The following is a 24,895-nucleotide window of genomic DNA, read 5'->3' on the forward strand; positions in this document are numbered from 1 at the left end:
ATTAGTTGGGATTGATAGAGGGCTATGGGGAGAGAGCGGGGCAGTGGGATTAGTTGGGATTGATAGAGGGCTATGGGGAGAGAGCGGGGCAATGAGATTAATTTGGGATTGATACAGGGCTATGGGGAGAGAGCGCGGCACTGAGATTAATTTGGGATTGATACAGGGTTATGGGGAGAGAGCGGAGCAGTGAGATTAACTGGGATTGATACAGGGTTATGGGGAGAGAGTGGGGCAGTGGGGTTAGTTTGGGATTGATACAGGGCTATGGGGAGAGAGCGGGGCAGTGGGATTAGTTTAGAATTGATACAGGGCAACAGGGAGAGAGCAGGGCAGTGGGATTAGTTTGGGATTGATAGAGGGCTATGGGGAGAGAGCGGGGCAGTGGGATTAGTTGGGATTGATAGAGGGCTATGGGGAGAGAGCGAGGCAATGAGATTAATTTGGGATTGATACAGGGCTATGGGGAGAGAGCGGAGCAGTGAGATTAACTGGGATTGATACAGGGTTATGGGGAGAGAGTGGGGCAGTGGGATTAATTTGGGATTGATACAGGGCTATGGGGAGAGAGTGGGGCAGAGAGATTAGCTGGGATTGATACAGGGCTATGGGGAGAGTGCAGAGCAGTGGGATTAGTTTGCGGATTGATACAGGACTATGGGGAGAGCGGGGCAGTGGGATTAGTTTGGGATTGATACAGGGCTATGGGGAGAGAGCGGGGCAGTGGGATTAGTTTGGGATTGATACAGGGCTATGGGGAGAGAGCGGGACAGTGGGATTAGTTTGGGGATTGATACAGGGCTATGGGGAGAGAGCGGGGCAGTGGGATTAGTTTGGGATTGATACAGGGCTATGGGGAGAGAGTGGGGCAGTGGGATTAGATTGGGATTGATAGAGGGCTATGGGGAGAGAGCGGGGCAGTGGGGTTAGTTTGGGATTGATACAGGGCTATGGGGAGGGAGCGGGGCAGTGGGATTAGTTTAGAATTGATACAGGGCAACAGGGAGAGAGCAGGGCAGTGGGATTAGTTTGGGATTGATAGAGGGCTATGGGGAGAGAGTGGGGCAGTGGGATTAGTCTGGGATTGATACAGGGCTATGGGGAGAGAGCGGGGCAGTGGGATTAGTTTGGGGATTGATACAGGGCTATGGGGAGAGAGTGGGGCAGTGGGATTAGTCTGGGATTGATACAGGGCTATGGGGAGAGAGCGGGGCAGTGGGATTAGTTTAGAATTGATACAGGGCAACAGGGAGAGAGCAGGGCAGTGGGATTAGTTTGGGATTGATAGAGGGCTATGGGGAGAGAGCGGGGCAGTGGGATTAGTTGGGATTGATAGAGGGCTATGGGGAGAGAGCGGGGCAGTGGGGTTAGTTTGGGATTGATACAGGGCTATGGGGAGGGAGCGGGGCAGTGGGATTAGTTTAGAATTGATACAGGGCAACAGGGAGAGAGCAGGGCAGTGGGATTAGTTTGGGATTGATAGAGGGCTATGGGGAGAGAGCGGGGCAGTGGGATTAGTCTGGGATTGATACAGGGCTATGGGGAGAGAGCGGGGCAGTGGGATTAGTTTGGGGATTGATACAGGGCTATGGGGAGAGAGTGGGGCAGTGGGATTAGTCTGGGATTGATACAGGGCTATGGGGAGAGAGCGGGGCAGTGGGATTAGTTTGGGATTGATACAGGGCAATGGGGAGAGAGCGGGGCAGTGGGATTAGTTTAGAATTGATACAGGGCAACAGGGAGAGAGCAGGGCAGTGGGATTAGTTTGGGATTGATAGAGGGCTATGGGGAGAGAGCGGGGCAGTGGGATTAGTTTGGGATTGATACAGGGCTATGGGGAGAGAGCGGGACAGTGGGATTAGTTTGGGGATTGATACAGGGCTATGGGGAGAGAGTGGGGCAGTGGGATTAGATTGGGATTGATAGAGGGCTATGGGGAGAGAGCGGGGCAGTGGGATTAGTTGGGATTGATAGAGGGCTATGGGGAGAGAGCGGGGCAATGAGATTAATTTGGGATTGATACAGGGCTATGGGGAGAGAGCGGGGCAATGAGATTAATTTGGGATTGATAGAGGGCTATGGGGAGAGAGCGCGGCACTGAGATTAATTTGGGATTGATACAGGGTTATGGGGAGAGAGCGGAGCAGTGAGATTAACTGGGATTGATACAGGGTTATGGGGAGAGAGTGGGGCAGTGGGATTAGTCTGGGATTGATACAGGGTTATGGGGAGAGAGTGGGGCAGTGGGGTTAGTTTGGGATTGATACAGGGCTATGGGGAGAGAGCGGGGACAGTGGGATTAGTTTGGGATTGATACAGGGCTATGGGGAGAGAGCGGGGACAGTGGGATTAGTTTGGGATTGATACAGGGCTATGGGGAGAGAGTGGGGACAGTGGGATTAGTTTGGGATTGATACAGGGCTATGGGGAGATAGTGCGGCAGTGGGATTAGTTTGGGGATTGATACAGGGCTATGGGGAGAGAGTGGGGCAGTGGGATTAGTTTGGGATTGATACAGAGCTATGGGGAGAGAGCGGGGCAGTGGGATTAGTTTGGGATTGATACAGGGCTATGGGGAGAGAGCGGGGCAGTGGGATTAGTTTGGGATTGATACAGAGCTATGGGGAGAGAGCGGGGCAGTGGGATTAGTTTGGGATTGATACTGGGCTATGGGGAGAGAGCGGGGCAGTGGGATTAGTTTGGGATTGATACAGGGCTATGCGGAGAGAGCGGGGCAGTGGGATTAGTTTGGGGATTGATACTGGGCTATGGGGAGAGAGTGGGGCAGTGTCAAGTACACAACGACAGTCCTGCAAACCTCCATGTTCCTTTCACCTGCGCACCCACATGGTGAAATCCCCTTGTGCAATGCTCCTCTCCCAGTCCCGCCAATTCCTGCGACCTATCCCCAGGCAGACCTTCACCCTACACCTCGCTGAACACCCTCGAATAATCGCTCACCGCTTCTCCAGCCCATCAGCCCGGGCGTCTGCAGTCGACAGCCTATCCGATTCGGGGCTGTTTACACGCCGATATCTCAGTGAGGGTTGCCGTTCAGGTACAGGGGAGCTGGGACATGGACCTCGACTCAGCTCCTCATCCAACACACACTGAGTCTGTATCACCACAGAGAGAGAGAGAGAATCATTACAATGTACCTTGAATGATCATCCAGCGCCCTAACACTGGTTACTGACTGTATCTCTACTGATGCTAATCCAGTTTCCTCACACTGTCACTCAGTAACCCCTCTACACCCCAGCACCCTGTGTTACTGACTGTATCTCTACTGATGTTAATCCAGCTCCCTCACACTCTCACTCAGTAACCCCTCTCCCCCCAGCGCCCTGTGTTACTGACTGTATCTCTACTGATGTTAATCCAGCTCCATCACACTGTCACTCAGTAACCCCTCTCCCCCCAGCGCCCTGTGTTACTGACTGTATCTCTACTGATGTTAATCCAGCTCCCTCACACTCTCACTCAGTAACCCCTCTCCCCCCAGCGCCCTGTGTTACTGACTGTATCTCTACTGATGTTAATCCAGCTCCCTCACACTCTCACTCAGTAACCCCTCTCCCCCCTCCCACATCCCCTATTCCCCCCGCCGTCTCCCCCCTCCCACATCCCCTATTCCCCCCGCCGTCTCCCCCGCTCCCGCACCCTGACCTTGCTGATGCTAATCCTGAGTTTGTTCCTGTTGATGTCAGTCTCGTCCCAGGCCTCAGTTTCAAACACCAGGTTTGGGGGAGCTGCAGAGTGTTCAGCTGGTCTTCCTGGTAAAATGGGAGGAGCGTTCTCCTGGTCACTCAGATGTTCGTCCTGTAAGACATCATCCGTATTCTCCCGAAGGACATCCCCTGGGACTGGCGTAACATTAATCACCCTGGAACAGGAGAACACTCATACCTACTGTTTGGCAATGAGTCCTGACCCAGCTGACCTGAGACCCTGGCCATCTTCTCCGAGACCCCGGACCCCTGCCCCGAGACCCCGGCCCCGAGACCCCTGCCCCGAGACCCCGCCCACTGCCCCGAGACCCATGCCCCGAGACCCATGCCCCGAGACCCCGGCCCCGAGACCCCTGCCCCGAGAGCCCGGCCCCCTGCCCCGAGTACCCGGCCCCCTTCCCCGAGACCCCGCCCACTGCCCCGAGACCCATGCCCCGAGACCCATGCCCCGAGACCCCGGCCCCGAGACCCCTGCCCCGAGACCCCGGCCCCCTGCCCCGAGTACCCGGCCCCCTTCCCCGAGACCCCGCCCACTGCCCCGAGACCCCGGCCCCGAGACCCCGGCCCCCTTCCCCAAGACTCCGGCCCCGAGACCCCGCCCACTGCCCCGAGACCCATGCCCCGAGACCCAGGCCCCGAGACCCCTGCCCCGAGACCCCGGCCCCCTGCCCCGAGTACCCGGCCCCCTTCCCCGAGACCCCGCCCACTGCCCCGAGACCCAGGCCCCGAGACCCCAGCCCACTGCCCCGAGACCCAGGCCCCGAGACCCCTGCCCCCTGTCCCGAGACCCAGGCCCCGAGACCCCGGCCCCCTTCCCCAAGACTCCGGCCCCGAGACCCCGCCCACTGCCCCGAGACCCAGGCCCCGAGACCCCTGCCCCCTGTCCCGAGACCCTGGCCCCCTTCCCCGAGACCCAGGCCCCCTGCCCCGAGACCCCGGCCCCCGACCCGAGACCCTGGCCCCCTTCCCCGAGACCCTGGCCCCCTGCCCCGAGACCCCGGCCCCCGACCCGAGACCCTGGACCCCTGCCCCGTGATCCCGGCCCCTGCCCCATTCCCTTTCTACACCCAAGGCATCCCCCTGCATCCGGCCCACCCCCACCACCGGGGCCGACCCCCCCCTCCCCGCCCCGCCGGGGCCGGCCCACCATGTACTCACCCGAACATGGCTGCAGTCTGTTTAGTGTGCAGTTGGGCCTGGGTGGGAGTGCTGGTAGACAGTAAAATATCAGTGCCACCTTTCTCCCAGTCGAAGGCCTCGTTCTCAGTGATGTTCCGCTCCTTGCTGCTATTCTCTAAAACTGACATTATCAACTGCAGGAGAGAGAGACAGAAAGAGAAAAGGTGATGTCAGCACAAGGCCACAGGGACAACCCCTTACAAACATTCCCTCAACACCCCTCCTCCCTCAACACCCCACCTCCCTCAACACCCCACCTCCCTCAACACCCCACCTCCCTCAACACCCCACCTCCCTCAACACCCCACCTCCCTCAACACCCCTCCTCCCTCAACACCCCACCTCCCTCAACACCCCACCTCCCTCAACACCCCACCTCCCTCAACACCCCTCCTCCCCTCAACACCCCTCCTCCCTCAACACCCCACCTCCCTCAACAACCCACCTCCCTCAACAACCCACCTCCCTCAACAACCCACCTCCCTCAACAACCCTCCTCCCTCAACACCCCTCCTCCCTCAACACCCCTCCTCCCTCAACAACCCACCTCCCTCAACAACCCACCTCCCTCAACAACCCTCCTCCCTCAACACCCCTCCTCCCTCAACACCCCTCCTCCCTCAACACCCCTCCTCCCTCAACACCCTCCTCCCTCAACACCCCTCCTCCCTCAACACCCCTCCTCCCTCCCTCCCTCCACAGCACCATCCGAGCCAATCCCCTCATTCCTTCTCGCCACGCACAATCTCCTCCTACACATCTACCCTGTTCTTCCGAGCCAAAAAGAGATGTTATGGGGGTGGGTGGGCGGCCCTGGTGAAATGAGACAGGGAGGTTTCAGCGGGATAAACAGTGTGAGATGGGGAGAGAGAGCGCGGTGAGAGTTCAGAGGGTTAAACAGTGTGAGATGGTGAGAGAGAGCGCGGTGAGAGTTCAGAGGGTTAAACAGTGTGAGATGGGGAGAGAGAGCGCGGTGAGAGTTCAGAGGGTTAAACAGTGTGAGATGGGGAGAGAGAGCGCGGTGAGAGTTCAGGGGGTTAAACAGTGTGAGATGGGGAGAGAGAGCGCGGTGAGAGTTCAGGGGGTTAAACAGTGTGAGATGGGGAGAGAGAGCGCGGTGAGAGTTCAGGGGGTTAAACAGTGTGAGATGGGGAGAGAGAGCGCGGTGAGAGTTCAGGGGGTTAAACAGTGTGAGATGGGGAGAGCGCGGTGAGAGTTCAGAGGGTTAAACAGTGTGAGATGGGGAGAGAGAGCGCGGTGAGAGTTCAGAGGGTTAAACAGGGTGAGAAGGGAAGAGAGAGCGCGGTGAGAGTTCAGGGGGTTAAACAGTGTGAGAAGGGGAGAGAGAGCGCAGTGAGAGTTCAGAGGGTTAAACAGGGTGAGAAGGGAAGAGAGAGCGCGGTGAGAGTTCAGAGGGTTAAACAGGGTGAGATGGGGAGAGAGAGCGCGGTGAGAGTTCAGGGGGTTAAACAGTGTGAGATGGGGAGAGAGAGCGCGGTGAGAGTTCAGGGGGTTAAACAGTGTGAGATGGGGAGAGAGAGCGCGGTGAGAGTTCAGGGGGTTAAACAGTGTGAGATGGGGAGAGAGAGCGCGGTGAGAGTTCAGAGGGTTAAACAGTGTGAGATGGGAGAGAGAGCGCGGTGAGAGTTCAGGGGGTTAAACAGTGTGAGAAGGGGAGAGAGAGCGCGGTGAGAGTTCAGAGGGTTAAACAGTGTGAGAATGGGGAGAGAGAACGCGGTGAGAGTTCAGAGGGGAAAACAGTGTGAGAAGGGGAGAGAGAGCCCGGTAACTTCAGAGATGTGAGAAGGGGAGAGCGAGCTAGCCGGTCCAGCAGCTCATTCTATAGACCAACCAAATTTGGAGAAAAAAATCCAAAGCTTGATGTCAAAGGGAAACCACTGAATGATTAGTGATGAGTATTTTTCTTGATTATGTTTCTAAACCAACGTGTCGTTTAGCAATGATAATTTACATTAGGATGAGTACGGTTTACTAGTGGCAGCAAAGCTCAGTGGGAGCAGTAGGGTTTATTATAAATTAATTCTGCAGCCTGAGATGCTTTGACTCAGAATCATCGAGCGGGAGGCTGAGCTGCAGACAGTGCGTTGCATCAGGGAGGGGTGAAGTTACTTGGAAACGTTGTACTAGGAAGTTCTTCTGATTTGGTCAGTATCGAGGACAGAAGGGTGTGACTGCGAGTGAGACAGGTAAGGGGACCCAGAGGGCAGGAGTGTGAGCCTCCGCCTTCGCAATATTGCTCGAGGTTTTTGCAGCCTGTATGGATGAAAGTGGTGGCTGCAGAGTGTGTGAGCAAACTGACCATGGCACCAAGGTACAGGAAGCCAATCAAGTGTGGAGAGTGAATTGGAATGTCGTAGTAGTTGGGGACAGTAGAGTCAGGGGGATTGACACAGTTCCCTGCAGCCCAGAGTGAAAGGCCAGACAGCTGTGTTTCCTGCCCTGTGCTAGGGTTCTGGACATCTGCTCAGTGCTGGAGAGGAAGTTTCAGTGGGAAGGGGAGGAACTTGCAGTGGGAGGGGGAGGATCCAGTAGTCATGGGCCACGTAGATACGAACAACATAGGTAGAACTAGAATAGAGGTTCTGCTGAGGGAGTACGAGCAACTAGGGAATAAATTAAAATGCAGAATCTCAAAGGTAATAATCTCTGGATTACTACCTTAGTCACGAGCAGATTGGTATAGGGTAAATCAGATTGGAGAGTTAAATGCATAGCTCAAAGATTGGTGAGACAGCCAACATAAAGGGGAATCTCAAAGTCTTCTATAGGCATATAAATAGTAAAAGTACGGTAAAAGGAGGAGTAGGGCTGATTAGGGACCTAAAAGGGAATTGACACATGGATGAAGGGGCCATGGCTGAGGTATTAAATGAATACTTTGCATCTGTCTTTACCAAGGAGGTAGATGCTACCCAGGACATGGTGACAGACGAGGAAACTCTGTCACTAGAAGGGTTCAGAATTGATAAGGAGGAAGTGTTGAATAGACTGTCGGTACTTAAAGTTGAGAAGGCACCGGGATCGGATGAGATGCATCAAAGGATATTGAAGGAAGTGAGAGTAGAAATTGCAGGGTCACTGGCCATAATCTTTCAGTCTTCCCTAGACTCAGGGGTGGTGTCAGAGGACTGGAGAATTGCAAACATTACTCCCTTGTTCAAAAAAGGTTGTAAGGATAAGCCCAGCAATTACAGACCAGTCAGTTTAACTTCAGTGGTGGGCAAGATTCCAGAAACAATTATTTGGGATAGAATTAGCAGTCACATGGGTTGATAAGGAAGAGGGAAGAGGGAAACTTTCTGAAGGGGAAATCGTGTTTAACTAACTTGCTGGAGTTTTTTGAAGAGGTACCAGAAAAGGTCGATGACAGCAATGGGCAGATAGGTGACAGATGAAGTTCAATGTGGAGAAATGTGAGGTGATGCATTTTAGTAGGAAGAACATGGACAGACAATATAAAATAAGGGGTGAAATTTTGAAGGGGGTGCAGGAGGAGGTGATGGTATAGTGGTATTGCCACTGGACTAGTAATCCAAAAACCCAGGCTAATGCTCTGGGGACCTGGGTTCAAATCCCACCATAGCAGATAGTGGAATTGGAATTAAAAATCTAATGGTGACCATGAAACCATTGTCGATTGTTGTAAAAACTCATCTGGGTCACTAATACCCTTTAGGGAGGGAAATCTCTCATCCTTACCTGGTCTGGCCTTCATGTGACTCCAGACCCACAGCAATGTGGTAGACTCTAAAATGCCCTCGAACTAGGGCTATTAGGGATGGGTAATAAATGCTGGCCTAGCCAGTGACACCCACATCCCAGGAACGAATAACAAAAAAGGAGCAGAGGGACCTGGGTGTATATGTGCATAGGTCATTGAAGGTGGTAGGACAGGTGGAGAGAGCAGTTAATAAAACATATAATATCCTGGGCTTTATTAATAGGAGTATAGAGTACAAGAGCAGGGAGGTTATGCTGAGTTTATATTAGACCTCAGCTGGAGTATTGTGTACAGTTCTGGGCACCACACTATAGGAAGGATGTGAACACATTGGAGAGAGTGATGAAGAGGTTTACAAGAATGGTTCCAGGGATGAGAAACTTCAGCTATGAGGATAGATTGGAGAGGTTGGGACTGTTCTCCTTGGGGAGAAGAAGGCTGAGAGGGGATTTGATAGAGATGTTCAAAATCACGAGGGGGCTGGACAGAGTAGATAGAGAGAAGCTGTTCCCACTTGTAAAAGGATCAAGAACGAGAGGGCACAGATTTAAAATGATTTGCAAAAGAAGCAAATGTGACGTGAGAAAAAAACTTTTTCACACAGTGAGTGGCTCGGGTGTGGAATGCACGGCCTGGAAGTGTGGTGGAGGCAGGTTCAATCGAGGCATTCAGGAGGGCATCAGATGATTATTTGAATAGAAACAATGTGCAGGGGTACAGGGAAAAGGCAGGGCAATGGCACTAGGTCATAATGCTCATTTGGAGAGCTGGTGCAGACACGATGGGCCGAATGGCCTCCTTCTGTGCTGTTAAAATTCTGTGAAATGGGTTTTGGTTCATGGAGCACTGGCACCAGTACTGGGCAAAGTGGGAGCTGTACCACTGGGACAGTCTACACCTGAACTGTGCTGGGAACAGGGTGCTGGTGAATCATAGAACAAGGGCGGATTTAAATTAACTCATGGGGAGAAGGGGTCATTTTTTTATTCATTCATGGGATGTGGGCTTTGCTGGCTGGGCCAGTATTTATTGCCCATCCCGAGTTGCCCTTAAGAAGGTGGCGGTGAGCTGCCTTCTTGAATCGCTGCAGTCCATGCGCTGTAGGTACATCCACAGTGCTGTTAGGGAGGGAGTTCCAGGATTTTGACCCAGCGACAGTGAAGGAACGGTGATATATTTCCCAGTCAGGATGGTGAGTGGCTTGGAGGGGAACTTCCAGGTGGTGGAATTCCCATCTATCTGCTGCCCTTGTCCTTCTAGATGGTAGTGGTCGTGGGTTTGGAAGGTGCTGTCTAAGGAGCCTTGGTGAATTCCTGCAGTGCATCTTGTAGATGGTACGTACTGCTGCTACTGTGCGTCGATGGTGGAGGGAGTGAATGTTTGTGGATGTGGTGCCAATCAAGCGGGGCTGCTTTGTCCTGGATGGTGTGAAGCTTCTTGAGTGTTGTGGAAGCTGCACTCATCCAGGCAAGTGGGGAGTATTCCATCACACTCCTGACTTGTGCCTTGTCGATGGTGGACAGGCTTTGGGGAGTCAGGAGGTGAGTTCCTTGCCACAGGATTCCCAGCCTCTGACCTGCTCTTGTAGCCACAGTATTTATATGGCTAGTCCAGTTCAGTTTCTGCTCAATGGTAACCCCCAGGATGTTGATAGTGGGGGATTCTGATAGAGGGGTCAATAACCAGGGGGCATAGATTGAAGGTAAGAGGTATAAGGCTAAGAGGGGAGTTATGGAGTAATTTCACCCAGGGGGTGGTGGGAGTCTGGAACTCACTGCCTGAAAAGGTGGTTGAGTCAGAAACTCTCGTAACATTTAAGAAGTATTTCGATATTCACTTGCGTTGCCATAGCCTCCGGGGCTATGGACCAAGCGCTGGGAAATGGGATTAGTGTTGTCAGATCTTTGTTGACCGGAATGGACACGCTGGGCTGAATGGCCTCCTTCTGCGCTGTAGACGTCTATAAGTCCATGAGTCTGAGGATTCAGTGATGGTAATGCCATTGAACGTCAAGGGCTGATGGTTAGCTTCTCCCTGGTTAAGTTGAACAATGTGGGCCTATATCCCCCACCCTCCACCCCGCCTCCCTCTCACACGCACTCCACTCCTTGCCCTCGCCCAGCCCCCCTCACGCACCCCACCCCAACCCCTCCCCTGGCCTCAAATCCCCCTTCAATCGCACCCACCCCCTCCCCTAGCACCCTCCATGCTTACCCCACCCCCTCTCCCCACCCAGCCCCCCTTCCCCTCACACACACCCCACTCCTGCCCCTCACCCAGCCTCCCTCCCCCTCACGCAGCTCCCCTCCCCCTCACCCAGCCCCCCATCCCCTCACTCACACACCACACCCAGACCCCCTCCCCCTCAATTGCACCCACCCCCTCCCCTAGCACCCTCCATGCTTACCCCACCCCCTCTCCCCACCCAGCCCCCCCTTCCCCTCACTCACACCCCACCCCTCCCCCTCAATCGCACCCACCCCCTCCCCTAGCACCCTCCATGCTTACCCCCCCTCCTCATCCAGCTCCCCTTCCCCTCACTTACACCCCACCCCTCACCCATACCCCCTCCCCGTCAATCACACCCCACTCCCCCCACTCACCCAGCCCCCCTCCCCCTCACCCAGCCCCCCTCCTCCTCCCCCAGCCCCTCCTCCTCCCCCAGCCCCCCCTCCCCCTCACTCGCACCCCACTCCCTCCCCATCACCCAGCCCCCCTCCCCCTCACTCCATCCCATTCCTGCCCCTTCCCCAGCCCCCCTCACGCAACTCACTCCCTCTCCCTTACCCAGCCCCCCTCCCCGTCACTCACACCCCACTCCCTCCCACTCACCGACCCCCCTCCCCCAGCACCCCTCCCCTTCACTCAGCCCCCCTACCGCCCCTCCCCTAGCCCCCCTCCCCTTCACTCGTGCCCCTCACCCTGCCCCCTTCCCCCTCACTCACGCCCCACTCCCGCCCCTCACCCAGACCCCTTCCCCTCACGCCCCACTCCCGCCCCTCACCCAGCCCTCCCTCCCCTTCACGCCCCACTCACGCCCCTCACCCAGTCCTCCCTCCTCCTCACCCAGCCCCCCCTCCCCCCTCTCCTCAACCAGTTCCCCGCCACTCCTCCTACCCACAAACAATAAGAAGAGAGCCAGTGTGGGGCACAGGGCAGGGGGATCCAGTGTACCTGGTAATCTGGTTTGGTAAAGTAATCTAAATTGGAAACGTGATCGAGGAAGCTCTGGAACTCGGACGGCATGTGCTTCAGGAGCATCCGGTGATCGTACTTTTCCTTAATGAGGCCAACCTGCTCCTGTGGTAAGACAACAAGACAGCAGCACAAATAAATATACAGGTATATCAACACAGTCACACGCTCGTACTCTCACACAGTCACACGCTCGTACTCCCACACACAGTCACACGCTCGTACTCTCACACACAGTCACACGCTCGTACTCTCACACAGTCACACGCTCGTACTCCCACACACAGTCACACGCTCGTACTCTCACACACAGTCACACGCTCGTACTCTCACACACAGTCACACGCTCGTACTCTCACACACAGTCACACGCTCGTACTCTCACACACAGTCACACGCTCGTACTCTCACACACAGTCACACGCTCGTACTCTCACACACAGTCACACGCTCGTACTCTCACACACAGTCACACGCTCGTACTCTCACACACAGTCACACGCTCGTACTCTCACACACAGTCACACGCTCGTACTCTCACACACAGTCATACGCTCGTACTCTCACACAGTCACACGCTCGTACTCTCACACACAGTCACACGCTCGTACTCTCACACACAGTCACACGCTCGTACTCTCACACACAGTCACACGCTCGTACTCTCACACACAGTCACACGCTCGTACTCTCACACACAGTCACACGCTCGTACTCTCACACACAGTCACACGCTCGTACTCTCACACACAGTCACACGCTCGTACTCTCACACACAGTCACACGCTCGTACTCTCACACACAGTCATACGCTCGTACTCTCACACAGTCACACGCTCGTACTCTCACACACAGTCACACGCTCGTACTCTCACACACAGTCACACGCTCGTACTCTCACACACAGTCACACGCTCGTACTCTCACACACAGTCACACGCTCGTACTCACACAGTCACGCTCGTACTCTCACACACAGTCACACGCTCGTACTCTCACACAGTCACACGCTCGTACTCTCACACAGTCACACGCTCGTACTCTCACACACGGTCACACGCTCGTACTCTCACACACGGTCACACGCTCGTACTCTCACACACGGTCACACGCTCGTACTCTCTCACACGGTCACACGCTCGTACTCTCACACACGGTCACACGCTCGTACTCTCACACACGGTCACACGCTCGTACTCTCACACACGGTCACACGCTCGTACTCTCACACAGTCACACGCTCGTACTCTCACACAGTCACACGCTCGTACTCTCACACACGGTCATACGCTCGTACTATCACACACGGTCACACGCTCGTACTCTCACACACGGTCACACGCTCGTACTCTCACACACGGTCACACGCTCGTACTCTCACACACAGTCACACGCTCGTACTCTCACACACAGTCACACGCTCGTACTCTCACACACAGTCACACGCTCGTACTCACACACACAGTCACACACTCGTACTCTCACACACAGTCACACACTCGTACTCACACACAGTCACAATGGTACTCACACACAGTCACACTCGTACTCACACACAGTCACACTCGTACTCACACACAGTCACACTCGTACTCACACACAGTCACACTCGTACTCACACACAGTCACACTCGTACTCACACACAGTCACACTCGTACTCACATACAGTCACACTCGTACTCACATACAGTCACACTCGTACTCACATACAGTCACACTCGTACTCACATACAGTCACACTCGTACTCACACACAGTCACACTCGTACTCACACACAGTCACACTCGTACTCACACACAGTCACACTCGTACTCACACACAGTCACACTCGTACTTACACACACAGTCACACTCGTACTTACACACACAGTCACACAGACACTCCCATTCATACTCTCACACAGTCACAGACACACACTCGTACTCACACACCTTGTACTCACACACACAGACACTCACACTCAGAGTCATAGATTCATGGTGTGCAGCATAGAAAAGGGCTCTTCGGCCCATCGAGTCTGCGCCGGTCAAACAAGTACCTAACTATTCTAATCCCATTTTCCAGCACTAGGCCCATAGCCTTGTATGCCATGGCATCGCAAGTGCACATCCAAATACTTCTTAAATGTTATGAGGGTTTCTGCCTCTACCACCCTTTCAGGCAGTGAGTTCCAGATTCCCACCACCCTCTGGGTGAAAAAATTCTTCCTCAAATCCCCTCTAAACCTCCTGCTCCTTACCTTAAATCTATGCCCCCTGGTTATTGATCCCTCCACCAAGCGGAAAAGTTCCTTCCTGTCTACCCTATCTATACCCCTCATAATTTTATACACCTCAATCATGTCCCCCCTCAATCTCCTCTGCTCCAGGGAAAATAACCCCAGTCTATCCAATCCCTCCTCATAACTAAATCTCTCCAGCCCAGGCAACATCCTGGTAAATCTCCTCTGCACTCTCTCTAGTGCAATCACATCCTTCCTATAATGCGGATTCCAGAACTGCACGCAATACTCTAGCTGCGGCCTAACCAGCGTTTTATACAGTTCCAGCATAACCTCCCTGCTCTTATATTCTATGCCTCGGCTAATAAAGGCAAGTATCCCATATGCCTTCGTAACCACCTTATCTCCCTGTCCCGCTACCCTAAGGGACCGGTGGACATGCACACCAAGGTCCCTCTGATCCTCGGTACTTCCCAGGGTCCTACCATTCATCGTGTATTCCTGTGCCTTGTTTGTCCTGCCCAAGTGCATCACCTCACACTTATCCAGATTAAATTCCATTTGCCACTGATTAGCCCATCTGACCAGCCCGTCTATATCCTCCTGTAATCTAAGGCTATCCTCCTCACTACTTATCTCCCCGCTAATTTTCGTGTCATCCGCAAACTTACTGATCAACCCTCCTACATTCAAGTCTAAATCGTGTATATATACCACAAACAGCAAGGGACCCAACACCGATCCCTGTGGAACCCCACTGGACACAGGCATCCAGTCACAAAAACACCCCTCGACCATCACCCTCTGCTTCCTGCCACTCAGCCAATTCTGGATCCAATTTGCCAAATTGCCTTGGATCCCATGGGCTTTTACCTTCGTTATCAGTCTCCCATGCGGGACCTTATCAAAAGCCTTGCTGAAGTCCAAGTAGACTACGTCAAATGCATTGCCCTCATCTACACACCTGGTCACCTCTTCGAAAAATTCAATCAAATTGGTCAGACATGACTACCCCCGAACAAAACCATGCTGACTGTCCTTCATTAATCTCTGCCTCTCCAAGTGTAGATTAATTCTGTCCCTCAGAATTGCTTCCAATAGTTTCCCCACCACTGAGGTTAGACTGACTGGCCTGTAATTCCCTGGTTTATCCCTCCCTCCCTTCTTGAATAACGGTACCACATTGGCTGTCCTCCAGTCCTCTGGCACCTCTCCTGTGGCCAGAGAGGTATTGAAAATTATTGCCAGCGCCCCTGCTATCTCCTCCCTTACCTCACTCAACAGCCTGGGATACATTTCATCCAGGCCTGGAGATTTATCTACTTTTAAGCCTGCCAGACCACTGAGAACCTCCTCCCTTTCTATGCTAATTTCTTTAATTATATCACAGTCCTTCTGCCTGATTTCCATACCCACGTCGTCCCTCTCACTTGTGAACACCAATGTTTTCTCATGCCCCCTTTTTGCTCTCCTAATTTCCTTTTTAAGTTCCCCCCTACACACTCTATACTCCTCTAGGGCTTCCGCTGTTTTGAGCCCTCAGTATCTGCCATAAGCCTCCCTTTTTCTCTTTATCCAATCCTGTATATCCCTCGACATCCAGAGTTCCCTGGATTTGTTGGTCCCATCCTTTGTCTTTACTGGAATATGTTGGCCTTGTACTCTCTCTATTTCCTTCTTGAATGAGTCCCACTGATCTGACGCAGATTTATCTAAAAGTAGCTGCTCCCAGTCCATTCTGGTCAAATCATCTCTGATCTTATTAAAATTGGCCTTCCCCCAATTTAGAACTCTGATTTCTGGCCCATCCTTGCCCTTTTTCATAACAACCTTGAATCTAACGGAATTATGATCACTATCTGCAAAATGTTCCCCCACTGATACCTCTACCACTTCCCCGGCTTCATTCCCTAAAATTAAGTCCAGGACCACCCCCTCTCTTGGAGGACCTTCTACGTACTTGCTTAAAAAGCTCTCCTGGACGCATTTTAAGAATTCCGCTCCCTCTAAACCTATCACACTATGACTAACCCAGTTAATGTTGGGGAAGTTGAAATCCCCCACTATTACTACCCTATTATTTTTACACTTCTCTGAAATTTGCCTACATATCTGCTCTTCTATTTCTCTCTAACTGTTTGGGGGTCTATAGTACACTCCCAGCAATGTGATTGCTCCTTATTTCACACATACAGTCACACTCATTCTCTCACACACACACACTCGTACTCTCACACAGACACACTCATGCTCTCACACACATCACACACTCGTGCTCTCACACAGTCACAGACACACACTTAAACACACTTGTACTCTCTCACAGTCACAGACACACACTTGTACTCACACACAGTCACACAGACCTCCCACTCATACTCACACACACAGTCACACATTTGTACTCACACACACTCGTTCTCTCACACACAGACACAGGCACACAGACACACTCGTATTCTCTCACACACAGACACACACATACTCTCACACACAGTCACATTCGTTCACACACACAGTCACACAGACACTTACACAGTCACACTCATATACACAGTCGCACAGACACTCATACTCGTACTCACACACAGTCACACCGACAAACACTTGTACTCTCTCACACAGTCACAGACACACACTTGTACTCATACACACAGTCACACAGACACTCACTCATACTCTCTCACACAGATGCTCTCCATTTGTACTCACACACAGTCACACTCGTTCTCTCAAACACACAGGCACATAGACATACGGACACATACAGTTGTACTCATGCGCATAGTCACATTTGTTCACACATACACAGTCACAGAAACACACTCGTATTCACGTACATAGTCATACAGACACTCATACTCGTACTCACACACACAGTCACACATTCATACTCACATGCACAGTCACACACTCGTACTCACACACACTCATACTCTCACACAGTCACATAGACACACACTCGTACTCACACACAGTCACACAGACACTCACACTCGTACTCACACACACAGTCACACATTCGTACTCACATGCACACAGTCACACAGAGACACACTCATGCCCATTGAGACACGTGCACAGAGACATGCTCATTCAAGCAGACGCGCGGCGCAGGGACACAGGCACTGGATTCGTGCACACAATGACTTTGTCACTTGCACACGCACATGTGCGCAGATGCACAATCACTCTTGCAAGTGCAAACACAGTGAATCGCATGATCACACACACCCACCCATCTAAGGTGCATATGCAAATTCCATTCCTCCAATCGAGGGGCTGAGTGACCTACTCCTGCTCCTAATCCAATCCTGGCCTCTTGCACATCCCCGGTTTTAATCGCTCCACCATTAGTGGCTGTGCCTTCAGTAGCTCTGGAAATCCCTCCATAAACCTCCCCACTTCTCTACATTGCTTTCTTCCTTCTGGAGGCTGCTGAAAACTTTCCTGTCTGACCAAGTTTAAGGTCATCTACCCAACTATCTCAATATATGGCTCAGTTTCAAATCCTGTTTTATAATGCCCCTGTGAAGTTTCCTAGGCATAGTACAGTCTTAAAGGAGATATTTAAATGCGAGGTATTGTTGTAGCAAGCCACACACACACACACACACACACACACAAAGTGACACAAGCACACAAACTAACTTGGCCCCGATTGCCCTGAATTAGGGGTGACATACCTCGTTTCCTGATTTGGGGATCACAGAGAGCACCAGGGGGGGAATTAGAGGACATAAAGTAGCAGAGTCACAGACAGAGCAATGGAGAGCATTGTAGAACAAGTACAGAATGGGAAAGTAAAGAGCTAACATCACAGCCAAGAAGCAGGAACTGAGCTTGAAGGAACTAAGAGGTAAAGATTGAAGATAATTAGAACTAGAATACATCAACCAGTTTACAAAGTGCGGAGCTTTTGCAGTGCACTGCCCGAGAGTGTGATGGAGGCAAAATAAATTGTGGCTATCAAAATGGAACTGGATAACTATCAGCAGAGAAAAGGAATGCGCGGCCACAGGGAAAGGGTAAGCGAATGGGACTAACTAAACTGCTCATGCAGAGAGCCAGCATAGATTTGACAGGCCGAATGGACCACTTCAGTGCTGTAACCATTCAATGATTAATATAGAAAGCCCCTCATTCTGATCGCACCCCACTCCCACCTGCAGGTGAGGATCATTTTCCTGGTTGGAAATTTAGCCCCCCCCCGGCCGAGTTAGGGATGATATATTTGTCACCTGGTTTAGGGATCATGTACCTTGTCTTTGATCTTCCTCCAGGGCAGCTGACCGACTGCAAACTCGACCAACATGTAGAAAAGTGACCAGAGATCATCGTGTCGACCCATCTCCTGTAGATTGAGCATGTGACAGTCAATCATTGTCACAGCCTGTACTTGCTCTAGCTTTCTCTTCCTCCTCTTTATCCCTTCTCCTTTCTAATGCTGTGCAATAGCAGCCCAGGGCAGTGACCTCTGTGCAGCACCATCAGTGCCTCGACTACACTCCAGCTGCCCCACAGCGCTGCCCTGCAACATTTCCATTCTACCAACTATTACATATAGTCACAGCGGAGCAGCACATTTATGCTCCACATAAGTCTCCTCTCATCTCTCTTCATCCCAGCCAGTTCCTTCTCATTTCCCCTTCATCTGACCCACACCCTGCAGGAGAGAGCTTTCCACATTCTCACCAGTCTCTGGGTCAAGAAGCTTCTTCTGGATTATATCACTGGCCTGTAGTTCTGCTCTTCCCCACAAGAGGAAACATTCTCTCTGGATCCAGACTCTCCATTCCTCTATAAGGTCATCCCTCAGCCGCCTTCTTCCAAGAGAGGCTGAGTCTGCCACTCATTTCCTGAGGGGGCTTCACCTCCACATTCTGCTCTCATTCGAGTAAATCTCGGGTTCCTTTTCTAATATGGAGAGCACAGCTGTTCACAGTGCTCCAGATGTGGTCCAATCAGGTTCTACACAAGTTTAACAGAGCTTCTGATTTTTAATTCTCACCTTCCTGCAGTGAAGCCCAGTGCTTGGTTAGCTTTTTAAATCGCTTTATTAACCTGTTAGTGATTTGTGTTTCTGTAAACCCAGGTCCAATTAGACACAAGCTTCTAAGGAGGATGTGACCCTCCTGTTCTTCTATGTATCACTTCACATTTATCTACTTTGAAGTTCATTTGTCCCTTGCCTTTTATACCCATTCTGCAATTTTACTGTTGTCTTCCTGTATTTCACCACGACCCATCTCTGTAATAAACATACCCTCCCACAATCAGGTGGCATCCACAAATTGTATTCCTGAACCCCGAGTCCAAATAGTTTCGGTAAATGGTGACCAGTGATCCCAGCCTCGATCCCTGTGTGGCCCATCACTTCCCACCTTCTGCCAGTCTGAGTCACTACCTTTAACCCCGACTCTGTTTATTACCGCCTTGGGGGCTCAGTACCGCTTCAAGTCTCTGCTGTGTCTCCTGGCTCCATCTCACCCTGCCCCAGAAAACGTTAAACTGAGAAAGAGTCCTGTGAACTCCAAACGTTGACTCTGTTTCTCTCCCCACAGGGGCTGGCAGACCAGCTGAGTTTTAGCAGCATTTCCTGTTTTTATTTAAGCTTTAACACCAGTTCCCTTACTCGGTTTTTATGGGCGTTGACGGACGCGTAGCGAACAGTTCCTCGGAATCCAGCAACAGCTCGAGGCTGCAAAAGGCAATCAGACAGAGGTCAGTATGACACTGCTCGCACAGCAGGCCCGGACTACTCCCGGGCAGGCCCGGGCTAACCCCCCCCGGGCAGGCCCGGGCTAACCCCACCCGGGCAGGCCCGGGCTAACCCCACCCGGGCAGGCCCGGGCTAACCCCCCCCGGGCAGGCCCGGGCTAACCCCACCCGGGCGGGCCCGGGCTAACCCCACCCGGGCAGGCCTGGGCTAACCCCACCCGGGCAGGCCCGGGCTAACCCCACCCGGGCGGGCCCGGGCTAACCCCACCCGGGCAGGCCCGGGCTAACCCCCACCGGGCAGGCCCGGGCTAACCCCACCCGGGCAGGCCCGGGCTAACCCCACCCGGGCAGGCCCAGGCTAACCCACACCCAGGCAGGCCCAGGCTAACCCACACCCAGGCAGGCCCAGGCTAACCCACACCCAGGCAGGCCCGGGCTAACCCACACCCAAGGCCGGCCCAGGCTAACCACCCCCCCAACCCAGGCAGGCCCAGGCTAACCCACACCCAGGCAGGCCCAGGCTAACTCCCCCAGGCAGACCCGGGCTAACCCACACCCAGGCAGGCCCAGGCTAACCCACACCCAGGCAGGCCCAGGCTAACTCCCCCAGGCAGACCCGGGCTAACCCACACCCAGGCAGGCCCAGGCTAACCCACACCCAGGCAGGCCCAGGCTAACTCCCCCAGGCAGACCCGGGCTAACCCACACCCAGGCAGGCCCAGGCTAACCCACACCCAGGCAGGCCCAGGCTAACTCCCCCAGGCAGACCCGGGCTAACCCACACCCAGGCAGGCCCAGGCTAAGCCACACCCAGGCAGGCCACGGCTAACCCCCCAGGCAGGCCCGGGCTAATGCCCCCCCACAGGTAGGCCTGGGCTAACCCTCACTGGGCTAAGCACCCCCCCCCGCCCACCCCCACCCCAGGCAGGCCCAGGCTACCCACCTCCCCCCTCACACAGGGCTAACCCCCCCCACCCCAGGCTAATCACCCCTCCCAGGCAAACTCGGGCTACCCCTCCCTTCTCATCAAATCAATTCTCGTCTCAAGGTTTGAAATGCTAGCAAAACACAGACAGAAAGGGCAAAAATAAAAAGAAGCAAAGAAAAGTCAAATCTCGGGGGAAGGACCTACCTCCCATACGTAGCACACTATCACTGACCCACTGCAAAACCAGCCCAGCTCACTCCAGCACTGACAGACTACCCTCCATTCACCCCACAATACACAACCTGCAACTCCCTGTCAACCCCCTGTATCCTGACTACAGCGTCGTGTGCCCCTGTACCCTAACTAAACATGTGTCCCCTGTACCCTAACTAAACGTGTGTCCCCTGTACCCTAACTAAACGTATGCCCCCTGTACCCTAACTAAACGTGTGTCCCCTGTACCCTAACTAAACGTGTGTCCCCTGTACCCTAACTAAACGTGTGTCCCCTGTACCCTAACTAAATATGTGCCTCCTGTACCCTAACTAAACGTGTGCCCCCGTACCCTAACTAAACATGTGCCCCGTGTACCCTAACTAAACGTGTGCCCCCAGTACCCTAACTAAACATGTGTCCCCTCTACCCTAACTAAACGTGTGCCCCCTGTACCCTAACTAAACGTGTGCCCCCTGTACCCTAACTAAACGTGTGCCCCCGGTACCCTAACTAAACATGTGCCCCCTGTACCCTAACTAAACATGTGCCCCCTGTACCCTAACTAAACGTGTGCCCCCTGTACCCTAACTAAACGTGTGCCCCCTGTACCCTAACTAAACGTGTGCCCCCTGTACCCTAACTAAACGTGTGCCCCCTGTACCCTAACTAAACCTGTGTCCCCTGTACCTGAACTAAACATGTGCCCCCTGTACCCTAACTAAACGTGTGCCCCCTGTACCCTAACTAAACGTGTGCCCCCTGTACCCTAACTAAACCTGTGTCCCCTGTACCTGAACTAAACATGTGCCCCCTGTACCCTAACTAAACGTGTGCCCCCTGTACCCTAACTAAACCTGTGTCCCCTGTACCCTAACTAAACATGTGCGCCCTGTACCCTAACTAAACATGTGCCCCCTATACCCTAACTAAACATGTGCGCCCTGTACCCTAACTAAACGTGTGCCCCCTGTACCCTAACTAAACATGTGGCCCCTGTACCCTAACTAAACGTGTGCCCCCTGTACCCTAACTAAACGTGTGCCCCCTGTACCCTAACTAAATGTGTGCCCCTTGTGCCCTACCTAAACGTGTGCCCCCTGTACCCTAACTAAACGTGTGCCCCCTGTACCCTAACTAAATGTGTGTCCCCTGTACCCTAACTAAACTTGTGCCCCCTGTACCCTAACAAAACCTGTGCCCCCTGCACCCTAACTAAACGTGTGCCCCCTGTACCCTAACTAAACGTGTGCCCCCTGTACCCTAACTAAACCTGTGCCCCTGAACCCTAACTAAACGTGTGCCCCCTGTACCCTAACTAAACCTGTGCCCCCTGTACCCTAACTAAACTTGTGCCCCCTGTACCCTAACTAAACCTGTGCCCCCTGTACCCTAACTAAACCTGTGCCCCCGTACCCTAACTAAACGTGTGCCCCCTGTACACTAACTAAACATGTGCCCCCTGTACCCTAACTAAACATGTGCCCGCTGTACCCTAACTAAACGTGTGCCCCCTGTACCCTAACTAAACGTGTGCCCCTGTACCCTAACTAAACATGTGTCCCCTCTACCCTAACTAAACGTGTGCCCCCGTACCCTAAATAAACGTGTGTCCCCTGTACCCTAAATAAACGTGTGTCCCCTGTACCCTAACTAAATGTGTGCCCCTCTACCCTAACTAAACATGTGTCCCCTCTACCCTAACTAAACATGTGCCTCCTGTACCCTAACTAAACGTGTGCCCCCTGTTCCCTAAATAAACGTGTGTCCCCTGTACCCTAACTAAACGTGTGCCCCCTGTACCCTAACTAAACGTGTGCCCCCTGTACCCTAACTAAACGTGTGTCCCCTCTACCCTAACTAAATGTGTGCCCCTGTACCCTAACTAAACATGTGCCCCTGTACCCTAACTAAACATGTGTCCCCTCTACCCTAACTAAAGGTGTGCCCCTGTACCCTAACTAAACATGTGCCCCTGTACCCTAACTAAACATGTGTCCCCTCTACCCTAACTAAAGGTGTGCCCCTGTACCCTAACTAAACATGTGTCCCCTGAACCCTAACTAAACGTGTGCCCCATGTAACCTAACTAAACGTGTGCCCCCTGTACCCTAACTAAACCTGTGTCCCCTGAACCCTAACTAAACGTGTGCCCCATGTAACCTAACTAAACGTGTGCCCCCTGTACCCTAACTAAACGTGTGCCCCCTGTACCCTAACTAAACATGTGCCCCCTGTACCCTAACTAAACGTGTGCCCCCTGTACCCTAACTAAACGTGTCCCCTGTACCCTAACTAAACCTGTGCCCCCGTACCCTAACTAAACCTGTGCCCCCTGCACCCTAACTAAACATGTGTCCCCTCTACCCTAACTAAACGTTGCTACCTGTACCCTAACTAAACGTGTCGCCCTGTACCCTAACTAAACATGTGCCTCCTGTACCCTAACTAAACCTGTGCCCCCTGTACCCTAACTAAACGTGTGTCCCCTGTACCCTAACTAAACATGTGCCCCCTGTACCCTAACTAAACGTGTGCCCCCTGTACCCTAACTAAACATGTGTCCCCTGTACCCTAACTAAACGTGCGCCCCCTGTACCCTAACTAAACGTGTGCCCCCTGTACCCTAACTAAACATGTGCCTCCTGTACCCTAACTAAACGTGTGCCCTCTGTACCCTAACTAAACATGTGCCCCCTGTACCCTAACTAAACATGTGCCCCCTGTACCCTAACTAAACCTGTGCCCCCTGTACCCTGACTAAACGTGTGCCCCCTGTACCCTAACTAAACATGTGCCCCTTGTACCCTAACTAAACGTGTGCCCTCTGTACCCTAACTAAACATGTGCCCCTGTACCCTAACTAAACGTGTGCCCCCTGTACCCTAACTAAACATGTGTCCGCTGTACCCTAACTAAACGTGTGTCCCCTGTACCCTAACTAAACCTGTGTCCGCTGTACCCTAACTAAACCTGTGTCCCCTGTACCCTAACTAAACACGTGCCCCTGTACCCTAACTAAACATGTGCCCCTGTACCCTAACTAAACGTGTGTCCGCTGTACCTTAACTAAACGTGTGCCCCCTTTACCCTGACTATTCCCCCAAAGTGCCCCTGTACCCTGACTACAGCTCATGTACCCCCTTTCCCCTGACTATACCCCCAAAGTGCCCCTGTACCCTGACTACAGCCTCATGTGCCCCCTGTTTCCAGACTATAGCCCCAAAGTGCCCCTGTACCCTGACTACAGCCTCATGTGCCCCCTGTACCCTGACTACAGCCTCAAGTGCCCCCTGTACCCTGACTACAGCCTCATGTGCCCCCTGTACCCTGACTACAGCCTCAAGTGCCCCCTGTACCCTGACTACAGCCTCATGTGCCCCCTGTACCCTGACTACAGCCTCATGTGCCCCCTGTACCCTGACTACAGCCTCATGTGCCCCCTGAACCCTGACTACAGCCTCATGTGCCCCCTGTACCCTGACTGCACACCAGTGAGCCCCCTGTACCCTGACTCTACACCCCTGTCCCTTCCTGTTCTACCTGTGGTGCTATTGCTGACACAATGCTGCCTTTCTGGGAGAGGCCTGCCCTATTAAAACATATCAAAAGAACAGAAATTGAACTGATGGAACACTCACAACTCTGTTTAACATGCAGGGGGCAGGATCTCTGATCATCAAACAGAGGCTTCAGGATGCAACACAACAATGAGCAATCGAAAAGAAACTGTAAAACAAAAGGAGAAAGATGCTGCTAATTCCAAATAAAATAAAAAGGTACAGCACACAGTGCCCAGGGAATCGACCAACTAGCCTCAGAAACCAACTGAGGGAGAGAGAGAGTGGGAGGGGGGAGAGAGAGAGTGGGAGGGGGGGGAGAGAGAGAGTGGGAGGAGGGGGGAGAGAGAGAGTGGGAGGGTGGGGGGAGAGAGAGTGGGAGGGGGGAGAGAGAGACTGGGAG

At 53.1% G+C, this 24,895-nt stretch overlaps 1 protein-coding gene across 1 annotated transcript; it reads right to left on the reverse strand.

The window, feature by feature from the left end:
* Positions 1 to 2,957: 2,957 nt before the first annotated feature.
* On the reverse strand, positions 2,958 to 19,765 carry LOC144678122 (tau-tubulin kinase 1-like). The gene is made up of 6 exons (XM_078538023.1): positions 19,706 to 19,765; positions 18,332 to 18,424; positions 11,827 to 11,952; positions 4,890 to 5,044; positions 3,670 to 3,886; positions 2,958 to 3,116 (listed from the first exon to the last, which is right to left on the reverse strand). Exons 2-6 carry the CDS (start codon positions 18,419 to 18,421, stop codon positions 2,958 to 2,960), a joined length of 747 nt encoding a protein of 248 aa, XP_078394149.1. The 5' UTR covers positions 18,422 to 18,424; positions 19,706 to 19,765.
* Positions 19,766 to 24,895: the final 5,130 nt, after the last annotated feature.

This window comes from Cetorhinus maximus, unplaced genomic scaffold (assembly GCF_964194155.1).
Source record: "Cetorhinus maximus unplaced genomic scaffold, sCetMax3.hap1.1 HAP1_SCAFFOLD_3644, whole genome shotgun sequence".
NCBI lineage: Eukaryota > Metazoa > Chordata > Chondrichthyes > Lamniformes > Cetorhinidae > Cetorhinus > Cetorhinus maximus.

Excerpts from the sequence above, each read along its gene's own strand:
- LOC144678122 (XM_078538023.1), bottom strand. The coding sequence starts at position 18,421 with ATGGGTCGACACGATGATCTCTGGTCACTTTTCTACATGTTGGTCGAG. Across the intron at positions 11,953-18,331 it reads GGAGGAAGATCAAAGACAAG|GAGCAGGTTGGCCTCATTAA; the intron begins GTACATGATCCC and ends GTCTTACCACAG. Across the intron at positions 3,887-4,889 it reads CAGACTGCAGCCATGTTCGG|GGTGATTAATGTTACGCCAG; the intron begins GTGAGTACATGG and ends CTCCTGTTCCAG.